This window comes from Trichechus manatus, unplaced genomic scaffold (assembly GCF_000243295.1).
Source record: "Trichechus manatus latirostris isolate Lorelei unplaced genomic scaffold, TriManLat1.0 scaffold00096, whole genome shotgun sequence".
Taxonomy (NCBI): domain Eukaryota; kingdom Metazoa; phylum Chordata; class Mammalia; order Sirenia; family Trichechidae; genus Trichechus; species Trichechus manatus.
In genome coordinates, this window is record NW_004444032.1 from 7,198,126 (window position 1) to 7,217,421 (window position 19,296).

A 19,296-nucleotide genomic window follows, 5' to 3' on the forward strand; every position below is an offset into this window, starting at 1 on the left:
CAGAACTCACAGACAATACGATTATGGGGTTTATTAGGGAAGTAACAGGTTACAATTCAGGTTCAGGAACGCTCAGAATACAGTTCTTCCATCAGGATAGCCTCTTCCCAGCTGTGCTCACAGACATACCTTCCTCTGGCCCTCAACCTCTGCCCTGCGTCTGGCAAGTGTTACAAAGCTCTTTTAACTGTGCCAGTAAGTGCCCAGAGGCACTGCGCTCTGCCAGTAAGCCTCAGCCCAAAGGCGCTCAGCTGTAGCTCTGTAAGTCAGCAAACCTAGTTCCACCAACTACCCAGAGGCGCCCTACTCGGCCAGCAAGCCTCCTGCCCAAAGGCACTCAGCTTTCTGGATCTGTGGGACGGGAAGCCCAAGGCACCATCTCCTGCCGGTTTCTCCTGCTGCCATTTCTCTTCCACTGCTTTTTGCCGTCTTCAGTGTTGCAGCTCTCTCTCTCTCTCTGTCTCTTTCTCTCTCTCTCTCTCTCTCTGTCTCGGTCTCCTGGTTCCAGGAGCTTCTCAGCATGGGGATCTGGGGTCCAAAGGACACGCTCCACTCCTGGCTGTTCTTCCTTGGTGGTGATGAGATCCTCTCTCTGCTCTGGAATTGGCTCTTTTAAGCCAAGCAGGATGGCAAAACTGACCACTCTCCTTGGTGGGCCACAATTACCTTATTTGCACAGTCCCACCTAATCACTTGGATGGGAGTTACAAGACCATGGCAAGAAAGACCACACAAAAGCAATCTATCACACCACAGGCACCCTCCCCCCAATTCTTTTAGCCTTGGCCAGGATGATGGAGTCAATGCAACCTTCCTGAGAGGAAGATTGTGTACATAGCAGGCGGTCAGAATATAATCTTCTCTCCATTCTGTTTAGCTAATTGTGATTGGATTTGGTAGTGGGGATGAGGAAGGATATTCCCTCTCCTCTGAGGAGGACTGTTCCCTCTTGCTCCAACTACCCTCCCTTTTCCAATCAGTTCTCCCACCCCTGAAGTTGATCCTGACAACTATTGTCAGATAACGGGCTGGACAAGCAGGGAACAGGTGTCATCCTTGGTGAGGTCACTATTAGTTTCACATATATAGACTTTTTATTAACTATGGTTTAGCCTGTGTCTTAGATCTTTTGGTTATATTGTTGTCTTATATTATACTATTTCCTTTATTGTAATTGTGCTGCTAAATAAAAGAGATGTAATAAAAAAAGCCAATATCCAAACAATTTCACAAGTTACAAATAACTAAATTTCATTGAAAGATCTTGGTATTTTTGATACTCTAGCTGCAATGTCAAAAAAAGCTTTTAAATTTTTTTTCTAAATCCAGAAGTTCTGAAAATCTTTTGTTTTATATATTTTTATGCTTCTTTATGCATAAGCATCTCCAGAAAGAACCACAAGAACTTTGTAATAGCAACTGCCTCCCAAGGGAGAAACTGCGTTGCTGGGTTGCTTACTTTGCATTACATGGTCTTTTGTACCTTTTGACTGTTGTACTGTGTATATAGATTGCCTAGTTTTAAAATCAACTTTTTAAGGTGTGTCTTGTCTACATCGACACATTTGCTGTTCCTTTAAAAGGCAAGGGCCAGCATGTGGTACAACTCCAGGGGCCACTACTCACATGGAATCCAATGTGAAGCGGCCCTTGGAGCTATGCTATGGGCAGCATTACAAAATAAGAAATATGAGAGGGAAAGAAATGCTAGGAGGCTGTCAGGGTGTGGCAATGTCAGATGACCAAAAGCTCCAGAACTTTTCAGAAGAATGAAACTCTGGGTCTGGCTTTTCACATACCTTGTGTGTGTCCTTAAACAGGTGGCTTTACCATCCTGCACATCAGATTCATTTTCAGTTAACTGCACAGTTTGACAGAATTTATCTTTGGGGTGTTGAGAGGATAAGTTTATGCATGGAGTACATTCAGCATAGTATCTGGCACATAGCAAGTGCTCAATGAATGGTAGCCATTGTGACTGCTTTGTTCTCATCTGTTAAATGGGGTCAATTGTTTCACCCATCTGTTAAATGGGAATAATAAATACCTTTTTATTTTCTGGGGTTTTTATGAATATCAAATAAGATAATCAGTTAAAGTGCTCTGAAAAATAGAGATTTGAGCTATTATCAGGGTCATTTCTTATATGAGTAAAAGGCACCTCTTAATTGTTCACCTTTCCTAAGATATTCTAGGTTCTAGCTACTAGATTCATTGTAGAAACTCTACTACGCAAGATTCGTTTGGGCTATGGTGAAATTGGAAACATGTTCCATTCTTCACCCAGTTTGCCTTGTTGGTTGAAGAGGTCTTTCCAACCTCTACAGTCACATAACCCCAGACCACTTGTACTGAGGTGCATCTATGGTTGTACAGCTGTCCTGAAGTAACTATGACTTGGTTGATGTGTTAATTACGCACAGCCATTGTCCATTTCCCTCTAACCTTCCCTCCATTGTCTAAGACTCAAAATCTGTGATTGTTCCTTGTGGTAAATAGTTAATAAAATATAAAAAGTGACCATCCCTGAGTTGGGGGCTGAAAAACGCCTTTCACAGCCTAGATGATGTCACATCCAGTTATCCAGTCGGCGAGGCCACCCACTGATGGGTCATCAGAGCAGGAATTAGTGTGTCAAAGGGTGACAAGTCACATAAGCATATTTGTTTATTGGCTTCTTGAGTCTGTAGATCATATTACATTGTGCAGTCAGCAATGAACTACCCATGTTGGGATACTGAAAAGCATAAACAGAGCAGAATGAAACAGTAAGTAACACATGGCCATCCAATTCTGGTGGAGAGCTAAAATTCTTTTAAATTAAAATAATGTCATCTTTCACTGGAAAGAAAAATGATTTTATTTTCTTTCTAATGACAAAACTTAAATAATCACCATGTGAGCTAGCTACTTTTCTCAGGCTTGATGCAAATCCTTGGTCAAAACTGTAGGTTTTCTTTTGAAATATATAGTAAGCAGCTCAGGGGAACAATTGCTGTCTGGTTTTATATTAATCTTAGGCAAAAAGAAATAAGAAATCCTTGAATTTTATTTCCTTTCTAATTGTGAAAAGTTTACTAAAGAAGGGAGGTTTTTTTTTTTGCTTTCTATTTCACAGGTTCTGTAGATAACGTGTGGACAGTTGCTTTGAAAGGTGTTAAATAAAGCAAAATATTAAAGGTTATTACTGTTTATTATCACTCTGGATTCTTTTAATTTAAATATCAGTATGATCTATATTCAAAAGGGAAACCGACCATTTGTCTCATTCACATATGATTTAAAATTTCTGTGGCAAATATTATTGCAAATTACAAGCTCTGTTGCACTAACATACCCTTAACCTTGACCAAACATGATGCTGCTATTTTAAATGGCAGTTTTACTCACTTCAGTATAATTGGACAAACAATTTCGTTTTAGCTAGTGATTCTCACTGAAAGGAGAATGACCATCATTTTCCAAGGTAAAGAACAAGGCAGATGGGCTCCTCACAGGACAGGTATTGGCATCCTTATCGAGAGTGCAGAGCAGTGGTTTTTCTTTGTGAGATGTGCATCAATTTTCTGTGGCAGTATTTGATTTGCAGTTTGAGTGGTGGGACGTCATCCTGTCTTTGGGTATTTAGTGTTTCGCCTACGATGGCATGCGTAGAAGTGGGTAATTTTCCATAGGCAGGACTCTGAGCATTGGCTGGGCTGTTGCTTTGTCCTCCCCAAACAGAATCTACATAAGACGACTTTCTGGCTAATGGTGCAGTTAACTTACAACTTCTGAAGGAAGACCACATCTCCAATTATCTTAGTCCATGACCTCCCATCATTGTGAGAATTTAATCATGTCTTATTAAGTAAGTGCTTTCTCGACTGTTCTTAAAACTGTGAATTTTTTTTTTCTTTATAAAGCTCTGTGGTTATAATGTGCAATATTTGATTCCATGTCTATTCTGAAAAAGGAGTCCGGTGGCATAGTGGTTAAGCACTCGGCTGCTAACCAAAATGTCGGTGGTTTGAAGTACTTCAAACCCACCAGCCGCTCCTCGGGAGAAAGATGTGGTGGTCTGCTTCCGTCAGATTTACAGCCTTGGAAACGCTATGGGGCAGTTCTACTCTGTCCTGTAGGATCACTATGTGTCGGAAGCAACTTGACAGCAATGGGTTTGGTTTTTTTGGTTGCTACTCTGAAAAGGTACAGCAGATTGAGTGATGCCTTCTTTTATATGAAGATACCTAACGGTTTTCTGTATTTTGGAGGATGAACAGTTAAGCATCAAAGCAAAATAAATAATAAATGAAGAACAAGTAATATAGAAATTGTACATAGCTGTTTAATATCGTATAGGAATTACAATTTATTAGTGGATCTTTTAGGGAGTATTTTAGTTCTCCAGCACGTATCCAGAGAGCTAGGCACTTAAGTTGAATAAACGCATTAGCATGACACACAAATCAGGCAGGTATGCCATTTGTTTTTTCCATGTGTGACTCTGCTGTCTTCTCTCAATATGTGTAACGTGTTCACACCAACTGTGGCTTGTTTTACTGGGATCTGCCTGTGTGGCATTTATTTTGATTTTCCCTGGAGCTTAAGTGTTAAGTCATAATTTAGCATTTCAACAGAAAAATCGTGAGATATCTAAGTAAAACGGGTTGCATGATATAAAGTGCTTTGCACACAAAGAAAGACACTCTCGTGTATGTTTTTGTCAGGAATGCTTGGGTGAACTTCCATACCTGCTTCTCAATGGCTAATGGACATAAATGTTCATATGTTATCATATGGAAAGACAGATTTCCTGGCCCTTAAATGAAACCCCATAGCCTGGATGTTTCATTCACCAAACAATATTTATATAAGTACACTGTTTATGTTTCATATATTAAGTTATTTTCCTGTAGTTGTTTAGTAAGTAGTATCCTATTACACTGTTAACCAGCTATAACTCAATTGCTAGTAAAACATGTCATCAACATAGTTTCATTTTTCTGATATATATTTAAGTGCTATTCCACATACAAACATATTACAACTAATTGGACCACGTTGATAAGAAAGTTTGGTTCTCCAACCAGGTAGCGTACATGGAAATACAACCTTGGGCAGATCATGGTCAGACTGCCTATCTGAATACAACCTCATCTTCAAAGATCTTAAATCTCCCTTTCTTTTTCCTTTCCTCCCTTCATTCATTTTCCTACAAATATTTACTTACTACCAACCATGCACCAAGCAAGGCGATGGGCTCTGGGGATGCAGTAGTGAACAGGATAGATGCAGTCCCAGCCTTTACGAGGCTTGCAGTTTAGTGGGAAAGAGGGGCTTTATGAAAATAATTTAGTTATTAAGCATGTGGGAGCTATCCCAGTGCATAATCATAACAACCCTCCCACCTTCTCCTGAGAGCCATGGGTCACCCCCACCTGTCTTTACTTGTGAGAAGACATGATTAAACCTGTTGTTCCAGGTAGGAGTTTGCTGTGGGGCAGGCATTTATATTCTGTGTTTGTGCTCCTCCTCTCCGATGTACAGTGAACACTTCCCTGTGCAAGGCTATATATAAGGTGATAGGAGGGGAATACAAAAATGAATGAAACATAAACCTTGTCTGAAAGATTGGGAAATAACATATGTGCAAAAAAAAAATAATGTCTATCTATCTATCTGTCTTAGTTACCTAGTGCTTCAATAATAGAAATACCACAAGTGAATGGCTTTAACAAACAGATATTTATTTTCTCACAGTTTAGGAAGCTAGAAGTCCAAATTCAGAGTGCCACCTCTAGGGAAGGCTTTCTCTGTCTGTTGGCTCTGGCTGACGTTCTTTGTCTCTTCAATTTCTGCTTCCTGGTTCCTTGAAGATCTCCATATGTCTTTGGCACCCATCTTCTCCTGGGTCAAGGAGGTTCTCAGTGCAGGGACCCCAGGACCAAAGCAGACTCTTTGTTCCCTGCTCTTCTTTCTTGGTGGCAGTGAGGTCCCTCTCCTCTCTGCTCACTTCTCTCTCCTTTTATCTCTTGTAATATAACAGGTATGACTCAAGCAAGGGTGTGACTTGAGTAAAGGCGTGACTTAAGTAAGGCAGTGTAACTCAAGAGACCCCCCCCCCAATCCCACTTCATAGAGGTTTTAGGATTTACAACACATAAAATGGAGGATAGTTATATAATACCGGGAATCATGGGCTAGCCAAGATGACACATATTTTGGGGGCCTCAATTCAATCCATGACATTCTACTCTTTGGCCCTCCAAAATTAATGTCCTTGCCACATGTAAAACACATTCACCCCATCATATCATCCCGAAAGTCTTAAGTCAACTCTAAGTCCAAAATCTTATCTTCTGAATCATCTAAATAAAGTATGGATGAGACTCTAGGCATATTCCATTCTGGGGCAAAATTCCTCTTCATTTGTGAACCTGTGAAATCTAGATTACAAGTTATGCGTTTCCAAAGTACAAGGGTGAAACAGGCACAAGGTAGACATTTCCATTATAAATGAGAGAAATTGGAGGGAAAGAAGGAATAACGGGCACCAAGAAGCCCAAAACCCAGCAGAAAGATTTACATTAACTCCCAAGGCTTGAAAATAGTCCTCTGCTCTCTGACACCATCTGGGCAGTGGCCCTGCCCTTCAGACTCTGGGTGCTGGCCATGCTGTCTAGATTCTGGGTGGAGACCCCTAGACCCTTGGCTTCAGCACCCCACTCCCGGTACCAAATTCTGTCTTAGTTATCTAGCGCTGCTATAGCAGAAATACCACAAGTGGATGGCTATAACAAACAGAAATTTATTTTCTCACAGTTTAGGAAGCTGGAAGTCCAAATTCAGAGTGCCAGCTCTAGGAGAAGGCTCTCTTTCTGTTGACTCTAGAGGAAGGTCCTTGTCTCTTCAGCTTCTGTTTCCTGGCTCCTTGGAGATCTCCATGTGTCTTGACATCCATCTTCCCCTGGATCTAGGAGGTTCTCAGCACAGAGACCATGGCTCCAAAGAACGTGCTTTGCTCCCGACTGTTCTTTCTTGGTGGTAGGGAGGTCCCTCTCCTCTCTGCTTGCTTCTCTCTTCTTTTATCTCTTGTAAGGCAAAAGATATGACTCAAGCAAGGGTGTGACTTGAGTAAGGGCATGACTTGAGTAAGGATGAGTAAGGATGTGGTGTGACTCAAGATACACCCCACCCTAATCCTGCCTCATAGAGCTTTTAGGATTTACAACACATAAAATGGAAGATAGTTACATAATACTGGGAATCATGGCCTAGCTAAGTTGACACATATTTTTGGGGGGACACAATTCAATCCACGACACTATCTAATACAGGTTATGATTAAAACAAGGCAATTCAGGAATTTTTAGGAAGGTGAGATGACTTCCAGCTTGGGTGATCAACTAAGTTCTTGGAGGTAGCTTTTTAGCTGATCTATAAGAGATATATTAGATTTTGATAAGGAATAGAAGGAGTTCTGAGGTAGTGTAAATGGTTAACACACTAGGTTGCTAACCGAAAGGTTGGAGGTTCTGGTCCATCCAGAGGCACTTCAGAAGAAAGGCCTGGTGGTCTACTTCCAAAAAAAAAACAGCTTTGAAAACCGTATAAAGCACAGTTTTAATACTGTGATACACATGATGTCACCGTGAGTCAGAGTGGACTTGACAGAAACTGATACGCCTGTGGTGGAAAAGGCATTCCAGGTAAAAAGGATCAAATGAAGGCAACAAAGTGGGAAAATTCAAGGCCGTATTAAAGGATTGGCCCAAGAAAGAAAAACAGAACCAAACCATCAAACCAAAAAAGACCAGTTATATGGAAACAGAAGGAAGGTTGGTAGGATAAACTGAGGCAAGATCATTGCAGCTTTTTAATACGTGTTTATATTGGACTTTACTTGGTAGGTTCCATACGTTGTTGTTGTTGTGTGCCATCGAGTCCATCTCGATTCATAATGACCCCGTATGACAGAGTAGACCTGCTCCATAGGGTTTCCTAGGCTGTGATCTTTACTGGAGCAGATCGCCAGGACTTTTCTCCCGCAGAGCTGCTGGGTGAGTTTGAACTGCCGACCTTTTGGTTAAGAGCAAGTGCTTAACCATTGCACTACCAGAGCTCCTAGGTCGCACGTGGTAACTCATAATATTTGACCTAAGAAGCCCCTTTAGAAAAAAAGTAATCCAGTACCATTAAGGAAGGTGATCGCAGTGAGGAAAGCCAGCAAGGTCTGTTTTGGTAGTCTAGGTAAGAGGTCAGGGAGGCCTGAAATGTTGTTGGTTCAGCTGGTAAATCTATGTTTTGGGTTTAAAGCAAATTTTCGACAATGCCCAGAAATTTCTCAGAGATTATCTCTAGAACGGAGAAGCCATTAGGCCTCCCCTCTTAATGGTCGCAAAGTAACTGCTTTCTAACCAGCTTAAAAGCCAGGTTTTCTTGTTCTGTTAAGAAAGACATCCTGGCCTCTGAGAGCACTTACAATACAAATATTTAAAATGGAAAAATCATAAGGATGGCAAAGCAGAAAGATTTTGCTTTACCTTGCTACAAATATTTCTGAATGGATTTTAGCTGATTTATGAATAAATGATTTTTCCAGTCTTGAGAGTTAAATATTTAAAAGTTAGCTCCCTGTTAGAGTTCATGTATAATACAGGGCTGGTTTTCTGTGCTACAGACCTCTGCCCTTCATTTCCTTCTTAATCCGTTAAAATTATTATTCTTATTCTATCCTTTTTCAGCACCCTGCATGAAAATTATTTAAACATTGCACGGAAGTCTTTTGTGTAAGAAGAAAAGGAAATTCAGTTTGTGGGTCTCAGCAGGAGTTAAGCTAATACAGCTTAAAATAATGCCGAAAAAGAAGTGCTTATCTGCAGGCAGAGTGCCCCTGATTCTCTTCCTGTGCCAGATCATTAGTGCACTGGAAGTACCTCTTGATCGTAAGTATTAACGTTTTAAAGCTGTTAGGCCCGGGAGTCAAAACCTCCCCAGCATTTACCATCACTCTGAGCTGTGTGAATGGAGGAGGTCTGTGTGCTGCTGAAAAGCTAATCAAAATTAATTCGGCTTTTACCTTCAGCACCTGGTGTTTATAAAGACTCACACCATAGAAATGGCCATGGAAATGGTTAGACTTATTGTTCTTTCCCTATCATTATCTTCCTCCCCCATCAGGTGCCTTTTGTGTACCTTGAGGGGGTTTGGCCTGAGAAGGAGTGAGTTTTGAGCTCCCAATGGGCAGCTCTTTATAGAAGCAGTTCTGCAAGAAAATAATAGGAATCACTTTAAAATGATCATGGAGACTTCACACATCTGCTGGCCACTTCATCCTCTCTCTTCATATACTGAGAGTGTCCTGGAAAAGATTAGGGGATAGTCACTCTGCCAACCCTCCACACCTCTGTATCCCCAAGCCACCCATAACTCTTTTTTCTGGATTCAGACAATGCCAATTTCACGTTTTACTTATGAGTTTTAAATATGTGTCTAGGAGTAGGAAATGTTTCTTACCTAAATCCTAGTGAATAGACCTCTTTGATTTAAAAACCATGATCAAAGACCAAGATGCAAATTTTGAGAGTAAGACAAGTAATCTGGAAAAATACTGTTTCAAATGGAGCAAACAACAGCTATTGTATTAGCCCACTCTTTTCCTAACAGTAAAGTATATGCTGCACTTCATCCTGGTCTGGGGGGCCTCTTTGTGACAAATAAAGTTAACTCTAGGTTCTAACTGGTCACTTTTCGTGCAATGGAAAACAGAATCTGGACAATTACTGTACTTCAGAATTGATTTATCCTTTATCCCTAATCTGCATGACCTCTTTAAATCCATTAGCTTCCTGAACAGAACGACTGTTTGGCAAGCTTTCCAAGGTACAAGGAAGATCGCACTTTCCTAGGGCTGTTCAATTGTTGGGATGTCATTTTTTGCCACAGAGGTTGCAACTGCCAGTAGGAAGGTATTAAGAAGAGATGAGGTTTGCCCCACGTTTAGTTGACTTTCTTTGCTGGGCTGTTATAGCCTAAAGTACAGTATAATGCAATATTTTTTTACTTAAAAAAAATTTAATCCAATGACCTTAATTCCAATTAAATACATATAATATATATTAAATATTATATATAATAAATATATATATGATATATGTATATGTATTATTGCTTAAGTCCATTGGAATAGAAATGCCTAAACAAGCATTTACCCTAGCAGAAGCCCAGGAAAGAGAGGCAAGCTCTTGAGAGAAATGCTTTTGTTCTCTTTTATGTTAAACATATTCTCCCTTAATCTGACTGCTCGATCTAACAATCAGGGGGAAACAGTCACCCAGGGCTAACTCAATTATCGCAGCTAATGGAGAAGAGGCACAGCCATGATGAAAAGAAAGTCGAGGATAACCCAGGCACTCTTGCATTAACCTTTGCAAGGAGTAATGACGGGCAGCACTGTGGAATCATTTGAATTGCATGCTAATGTAATTTCTCCCCTGCCCCGTTCCTCTCACCCCTTCTCCAGTACGTGAGCTGTTCCTTGGGGTGGGCACTAGCAGCCCCTGGAAGGTTGAGGAATTCTGAAGCAGAGATATGCTAACCGTCTGAAAGGTTCAATTACAGACTTGGTGATTAACCATAGCAACATAAAAATCTAAATTCATTGCTGAACTTGCCTTAGATGGAGCATAGTAGCAATGTCCCATTGTTGGGTATCATTACCATATGCATAGTGATGTCTGAGATAATAGGATCAGACACTACACAGTATGTGACAACTCAGATTAATTGTAGATTTCAGCTATTTTTCAAATTGAACATAATTACTTGTCCAGCACAACATGTATGGAATAGAATTAACCATTCCTATTCCTGGAAGGATCGTTTTTGCCTCCAGCATTGCTTTTGTTCTTCTATATGTTTATGTGGGTGAATGCTGTAGGAGTAAACCAAACCATTAATGCGGGTTTCTTTCTCTTGCAACTTCACAACTTCAACCTTCGCTATACTTTTTTTTTTTTTTTTTTTTAGATCAAATCAAATAGATGAGATGCACCTTTTATCTTCAGGGTTCTAACGTTCTTATTACTAACATATGGTTTTCTTTAATCCTGTTTGCCCACTCACCTGCTGATATTGATGGGGGAAAAGCAAAACTTCTTGAAGATTGTAAGTGTCTTTCTACAAATTACTAGGCGGTGTGAAAAATTGATCATGTCTTTATTTTTCTAATTAATACTGTGAATTAAAAGCACAATGTTGTGTTCTGTGATTGATGTCTTTTTAAGCGTTATGTGTTTACTGTGGCTAAACCTTGCATTTATATGCTACAAAGCAAACTTAATATGTTACCTGCATGAATTCTGAAGACTCAGGTATTGCTCTTTTTTCTTTTGCTCATACGCTGCTTTACTAATTTGTGACCTTCATTCACATCTGATGTAACTCAATGAGAAAATTCACAAAATTTAGAAAGAATGACTCTCTGATTCTAAATGCTATTAAGTGCTTGCTGAAATAAAGACATGTCTTTTGGTATCTTTTAGAAGATGCAGAAGCCACACCTGGGTCAGAAGCTGGATGTCCTTTTACACTTCTTGAGCCTTCAAGCTGTGTAGACTAGTGTTTCTAGGTATCATCAGTGCAGTAGCCCAGCGAGTTTAACTGTGGTTTTATGCAAAAGACAAACAAGCAGCCCCCGCTCGTATTGTTTCTGAGCAGCTTCCTCAGGCAGCAGGAATTTCTGCTGCCTCTAACAGTTGGGCCGCATCTGTCATCTGGCTACAAAACAATTAGTCCATTTTCAAGCATCTGAAAATTCCTTTGATACTGGATCAGCCAGGAAAGTTACGTAAAATCATCTTTTCCCTGATTACTGCAAAGCATTTGTTAATTGCCAGGCAAACCTAAGCACTGTTTGAAGGTGTATCCAGATGGTAAACTCCTGGCAGTTGGGAGTGGCATCTAAGCCAGCTCTTCTGTAGACATGTGAATAGAAGCTCCGAGTTAGAGACCATCACGTCTTCACCTCTGTCACTCCCAGCAAAGCCCAAGAAATCAGACTGAGTGGCTCCTGAGAATACCCTTACCCACTCACCCATGTCCACCATTTGCTGCATATGGCGTACCAGGCAGCCTTCCTTCATTTCAAACACTTTACTCCCAGAGTCTCAGGATCACTTAGAAGTGAAACTGGTCCAAATAAATATGAACATTATAATAGTGCAAAAATAGCTAACATCATTGTATTATAACATTGGCATAAACTAAGAATTTTATACAAATTGTTTTATTTAATCCTCCCAGCTACCCTAGGAGATAGGCAGTACTTTTAAACTCCATTTTGAGAGCTTACAGAATTTAAGAAACTTGCTTAAGGTCTCACAGCTAGTAACAAACAGATTAGTTCTTAACCAACAGAACAAACTGCTAACTAACAATGGAAACTGACAGGACTAGAGGAATGAGGGTTCTGAGTATAGCTGTGGAGGCTGGAAAGAGCTGGAGGTCAAGGAGGATAGGATATTGCTAAAGGGAGGGGAAATTAACACCCTGGTGGTGTAGTGGTTAAGAGCTATGACTGCTAACCAAAAGGTGGGAAGTTCAAATCTTTGGAAACTGTATGGGGCAGTTCTGCTCTGTCCTGTAGGTTCACTATGAGTCGGAATCGACTCAACGGCAGCTGGTTTAGTATGCTACTTCTACTAGGAATTGTAATTTACTGGTACGCAATAAATCATAGCAATAATGAGCTTAGCTTTTGATTTATTCTTTACGTGTCGTTTGGATATTTAGTAAGAGATGTCTGGTAGACAGCAATAAGACTGGCAAGAAGGCAAGGGAACAGAACCATGTTTACAGACATTGGATGTAGAGGTGATGAATTAAGCACTGCAACAATTAATTGCAGAAGAGGGCAAGAGCAGAGGGCAATGACTAAGTTTTGGTAGATGCTTGGTTGGCAGGTAGAAGAGGTTTCAGAAAGGAAGTCCAGTACCTGGGTGGAGAGGAAAGGGCAGATCCAGATGATGAAAAATGAGCTGATCCAGAGTGTCCGACACAGCAGTAAAGGAAAGGAGAGTAAGAGTCCAAGAGAGAGCCATGGGAGAAGCTGTATGAAGTGGGAGAAAGCTACTGCGGCAGGGCCACTGTGTGGCAGTTTCAGAGGCACCAGTCACACCATGGTTGGTGCTGGGGTTTCCCAAAGGTAGCACTACTGACATTTGTTGCCAGAATTTTTTGTTGCTGGGAGCTGTCCTATGTACTGAAGGGTGTTTAGCAGCGGCATCCCTGGCTCCACTTGCTCCATGCCAGTAGCACCCCCAGTTGTGACAGTCAAAACTGTCTCCAGATGTTGCTCCCAGTTGAGACCAACTGGTCTATGTAAATGGCTGTCCCTGGAGATGGGCAAAGTGCTAGCTTTCTACTAGGAACCATTTGGGAGAGTTTGTTCTCTTCTCTGTTTTCTGCCTTCCTGGGCAAGTCATTCTGCTGTGATGAGCAGCAGAAAAGAAGTAGGAATAGATTAATTCTCACTCACTTCCTGCTCCAACACTCTGATTTTGATCTCTTAGAGCAATTTGAGGAGAGTTGGAGATACAGATGCCAAGTTTCTTCAGATCAGATTGTTCTTGGTCAGAACCATTTTCCCCCTAAGATTTGATAATAAACAATCAGATATCACTTTGGAAAGTACAATGGAAACATTGACTCCTATAACTAACATCTTCCTCAAGTCCGTTTATCTTCTAAATAAAATTGTTTTATCTTTGTTCCTAATTCACCTACCTTCTGCCTTTAATAAGACGTGTCAAGTTTCCAATTTAATAACCTTTTTCATATTAACTTCTCAAATTTTTTGGTCAAAGTATATTAATTTATATTACCTCACTGATGAACTCTAAGTGAGTTATTCTTTCCTAAGAGAAACACAAATTTACCTCATAACTTACATTTCATTGAAAGCCATTGTTTGAACCAAAGTATCCATCAGAGAAATTTCTCATTGTTACATCAGAAAAGAAACTGTCTTAATGTTAGACTTGTGCTGGCAATTATTTTCTCAAACTTTCAGTGTGAAAAACAGTGTTTGCGAGTGCATGTAAAGTTACCAAAAAAGGAAGTTGTGCCTTGACTTCCCTGTTTTAAGTGACTTTTAGTTGAAAATCTATTGAGCTGTGTGCCGCCACAGTAGAAATTACTAAAAACATTTGGAGCATAATTAGTCTAGGGTAAAATATTTTTCTATGGAAAAAAAGAAAAGATTGCTACTATGATACTAAATGATTGATTTATTTGTTTTACATTGTCCTTCTTTCTAAGTGGTACAACCTCCAACCATCACTCAACAGTCTCCAAAAGATTACATTATTGACCCTCGGGAGAATATTGTAATCCAGTGTGAGGCAAAAGGGAAACCTCCTCCAAGGTGAGTATGCTTTCTGCTTTGCTGTAATACTGGAATCTGTCAGGGGAAGTCTCTGAGTATAGAAATAAACTCAGAAAACCATGTAGAATAAGTTCGGCCATGTAGAGCACTTTCTTGGTTGGATAGTTCTCAGTGCAAATGACTTCAGATTATCCTAGGTACATCTAGTCAACTCCCCTGGTCCCTTTTAGGCCCTCAAAGATATTAAAGTTAATTTCTCAGGTCCTGCATATCCCTAAAGAATCATTTGAAGGTTCATTGTTTTGTCTATATGTTTAATTAAAATCAGTGTTTTCTTCTTAAAAACATGGATTATTGCATTTCTGTACTTATTTTCTTCTGCAGAATGCTCAAATATGGTAGAAATATGGGGAAGGAGCCTTCTAATTATGGTTCTGACATTAATGACCTTCTGACATGGGTAAACCCCTTTTCTCTGGGCGTCATTTTCCTCATTTGTAAAATGAAGAGGTTGAATTTGATGACTTCTAAGATCTCTTCTAGCTCCATAGTGGTCTGTAAATGGTCCTAAATGGTTCTCCAAACTTGGCAGGGTTCAGTACTCAGGAGTCTCCATATGGATCTTGACATGAGCACAGCAGGATAAACAATCGGAAGGGAAATCCAAGTGGGCCTAGAAAACGTGGTGAAGTTTAGAGATTCATGCATTCGTATGATCACAGCCATTGTTGATTTGTGACTAGTTAGGAAGTATTTAATTACATGAGCGCTGTGACTCTAAAAGCAATCTTTTACTTAAATAAAATGAGAAGGAATGATCTCAGTTGACAAATGGAATATTTCCTAAGGAATTCACAAAATCATCTCCAGAATTTAAAACTCTCAAAATATATATTATATGGAATCACCATTTTTAATAAACAATATTTAAAACAACAATGAGCTCATATCTTTTTCTCTCCTTCTAACCTATACTTTGCATTTTCATTACTTAAAACTAGTCTGATCAATTATATATATATATATATATCATGTAGAGGCCTTTCTTGTCACATTTCAGCCCAGAGCAAAGTTTTATAGGCAGGTTATCAACTCAATGAACGATGGAGTTTACAATAAAAATGCTAATAAAGCTCTAAGAGTGTATGCCTGGGAGATCTGCTCCTTTTTTTTTTTTTCCTTTGAAAAATGACAGGCAAATTGTGTGCATGATTTCCTTATTGAGTCAGATTTGGGCTGGTTCTAATGATAACATGCCCCTTACAATGTACAACCAACACTTTTTTCTAAGTCATGAGTCAATGAAGCGCTTTAGATATGGGCACGTATTACTCTTTTACTGAATATTAAATCTAGTACTTATTTCTAGAAACCCACAAAACTTCTAGGAATTTGTTAAAAAAAAAAATAATCCTGTTTTTCTAGACCATTAACCAGTTTAACCCTTTATGTGTTGGGCAGCTTCTCCTGGACACGTAATGGAACCCATTTTGACATAGATAAGGACCCTCTGGTCACCATGAACCCTGGCTCAGGAACCCTCATAATCAACATCATGAGCGAGGGGAAAGCGGAGACCTATGAAGGAGTCTATCAGTGCACAGCGAGGAATGAACGCGGAGCTGCAATTTCTAATAATATTGTCGTCCGTCCATCCAGTAAGTAAGACTTGTCAACCAAACATGACACTTTTTAAAGTATTGCACCAATACTCAGCATCTGTTATATCATCCAAATACCATTTCTAGAAAATAATGGAATTCCTTCTAATATTCTGACTTTATTTTGCATTAAAATTATTACTGCTTTCCACTGTATCCTAGCAAGTGCCTCAACCTCACGCCTAGCTGATCCAACAATGTGTCTTCAGTACAGGTACTGAGTAAAAAAGCAAGGTTAAGAAAAATGTTTCTTCCCAGAATCAATCTAATTAGCTGTTTCTCACACATTCTATGTACAAGCATACTTCTCTAGTCAGGTAGAAATAAATTGAGTATGAAATGGGTAATTGAGATCTACGTGCTGTTTCTTTAAACAATTTTGTTTTAAAATTTCACAGGAAATAGAGTGGCCTCAATACCTTGATAATTATTGTGGCTTTTTTGCACTGGTCATTACCTAAATGCTCTCAACAACCTCAAGATGATGTATTAAAAGAATAGTAACCATTCACAGTTCTGGTCATTTAAAAAAAAATTATTACACTTCAGCCAAAGATTAGACAGGCCTGTAAAACAAACAATAATACATGTAGCTTAACCATGTATACAAGACTAAATGGGCACACCAGCCCAGGGGCAAGGATGAGAAGGCAGGAAGGGACAGGAAAGCTGGACGAATGGAAATGGGGAACCCAAGGTCGAGAAGGGGTGAGTGTTGACACGTCACAGGGTTGGCAACCAATGCGACAAAACAATATGTGTATTAATTGTTTATTTAATGAGAAACTAATTTGCTCTGTAAACTTCAACTTAAAGCACAATTTAAAAAAATTATTGCCTGTATAATATGTGTTCATTATAGAAAAAAGTTAATTACAAATAAACCAAAAAGAAGTTTAAAAATTACTCATGAATCCTAAACACTGCTCAAATTTTTTCCTAGGCAGATATGTATGTTTGTATGTGTTTAAAAGGAGCTCATTCTGAAGTATTATTTTATAACCTTTTCTGACTTATCAATATGTCATGTATATTTCCATGTTAATCTTATCAGTAGGTATACTTACATAATATACATAATGCCATATAGTATTAAAAGGTATAAGTGTACAATTGCTTATTTAACAAATCTCTTGACATTTAAGTGTTTTCTGTTTTGGGAAGAAGAAAATATTTGTAGTGAAATTATTATGTACCATCTTAATGATTTACTTACTATAAATTCCTAGACTTAGAATTACTGAGTCAGAATTTATACTCTTAATGGCAACGAATGAGAATATAAAATAACAATTTTTTTACTTTCTAACCCTGTATATAAAAATTATTTTCTAGTTATTTTAATGTACATAAATTCTGTTACTATTTTCCCAAAAGTTTAGAAAGATGAACTTTTTATAAAATATATCTTTTTATAAAATGTGTCTTTTTACTTTTCAATGCAGAGATAACTTAGCAGTTAATATTATATTTCATAGGGTCACCGCTGTGGACCAAAGAAAAACTTGAACCAATAATACTTCAAAATGGTCAGCCTTTAGTACTTCCCTGCAGACCTCCAATTGGATTACCGCCACCTATAATATTCTGGATGGATAATTGTAAGTTTTTAAAATATGAACTTTCTTCAAGAGTCTTATGATTGTTGACTCGTTATAATAAATTACTGCCTTTCGTGATTCATAAAGTGTTTACAAAATGTTTTAGAGAAGCTCAGGAAAATCAATGTTCTTTGAAACAAATAACAGCCATTTCATTCTCGCACTCGACCAATTTTATTGAGCACCTACTATATGCTAGGCACTGCTTTAAATAAACAAAACAAATTCCCCGCTCTCACTGAGCTTACATTCTTGGCAACAGCAGTGTGAGGGGGGCGGGGCAGACAATAAATGCATTTAGCAAATATGTGTCAGTTGGTGATAAGTTCTATGAGGAAAAATATAACAGTTAAGAGGAAAGAGAGTGTTGCTGATGAGTACTGTTTTAAATAAGGAAGTCAGGGAAGACCTCTTATAAAATGTCCTTTGAAAACTTGAAGGAACGAGTGAGCAACCCAAGGGCCCTAGGTGTCTGCCCTAAGGCAGTAGCATCCCTAGTGTGTGCAAAGAAGAGCAAGGAGGCCAGTGGGGCCAGACTGAGTGCCGCAAGGGCAAGTGATAGAGCAGGTCAGAAAGGCCACAGGTGCCCAATAGAAAGGGCTTTGGCTTTTATTCTAAATGAGGTTGGGGGACACAGCACATGTAAAGTCTCAAAGTCATCTGAATATATAACTGTTGCTTTTCCACATTGCACTGCTGGCTACATGATTTATATCCATTTTTAAGCTGCTGGCAAAACATCATGAACTTTCAAGTGGAATTGCATCTGGGATTTGAGAAAAATTCAGATCTGTATAGCATTCTACTTGCAAGATGACATTACATAGTTATCGGCCTCTCAATGCACTTTTTTCAAATATAATGCAAAGGAACTCAAAAGGCAAAGCGCCTCTTTGGTGAAGTCCCATTCCCTGTAATTTGATCTACCAACATTCATCAATGATAAAAATACAAATGGAGAAACAGAAGGGACTATAACTCTTCACTTTCATTAAATAAATGTACATTATTTTTCTGAATTATTTTTAAAAAGTCATTTCCCTGGGGATTAAATGGTATAAGCCCATTAATTTGTGACCACCAATCAAACCCCCATCTTGATCAAGAACTTGGTTAACGTTCTTCCAGTTTCGGACTCTGTGTTTCCCTGCCTTTTCCTGGCAGAGAGAGAGTGCAGGCTTTTAACTATACTTTTGCATTTTATGAAATATAGACAAGCACTTGTGGCAGGAGAAGCACAACCACTTGAGTCTAGCTGGAGAAAGAAATCCTTCCAGGATATAACACCTGGCCCAAGGCAACTGGGATGTGCGATTTCTTCTAGTTCTCTCACTTCAGGGCTCAGGAACTTTCACAGTTAAGCTCCATGCTGCGTGTTAGCCAGCCAAGTGTAAATTCACGCACAGATCCTTGATCCCACCTCCCTGTATTCTTAATCCATTTAGAAAATCTTCACCCATGCCGAAGGCTAGACAGTTTCTTAACCAGATGTGAGGGAAAATAAATTGTCATGTTGGAAACTGGAAAGGCAGAGGGCTGGCAGTCAGTCATTTAATCCTACAAGAGTATTTACGGAGCACCTATTAAGGGCCAGGCACTGTTACGGTGTTCCAAGAGTGGACAAAGTAGATGAAGGTCTCTGCCCTCCTATAGCTCAAATTCTAGG

At 39.3% G+C, this 19,296-nt stretch overlaps 1 protein-coding gene across 2 annotated transcripts in view; it reads left to right on the forward strand.

Annotated features, from left to right (window-relative positions):
• Positions 1–3,622: 3,622 nt before the first annotated feature.
• The window catches only part of NRCAM (neuronal cell adhesion molecule), a 95,256-nt gene continuing 79,582 nt past the window's right edge, over positions 3,623–19,296 (forward strand). The window contains exons 1-6 of one of the 2 annotated variants that reach the window (XM_004382586.2): positions 3,623–3,850; positions 8,727–8,927; positions 11,131–11,148; positions 14,302–14,407; positions 15,830–16,026; positions 17,508–17,630. In XM_004382586.2, the coding sequence (XP_004382643.1) occupies positions 8,837–8,927; positions 11,131–11,148; positions 14,302–14,407; positions 15,830–16,026; positions 17,508–17,630 (535 nt within the window). In that variant the 5' untranslated portion in view covers positions 3,623–3,850; positions 8,727–8,836. The remainder of the gene's footprint in view (positions 3,851–8,726; positions 8,928–11,130; positions 11,149–14,301; positions 14,408–15,829; positions 16,027–17,507; positions 17,631–19,296) is intronic. The other variant, XM_023737038.1, reaches the window with a different exon arrangement.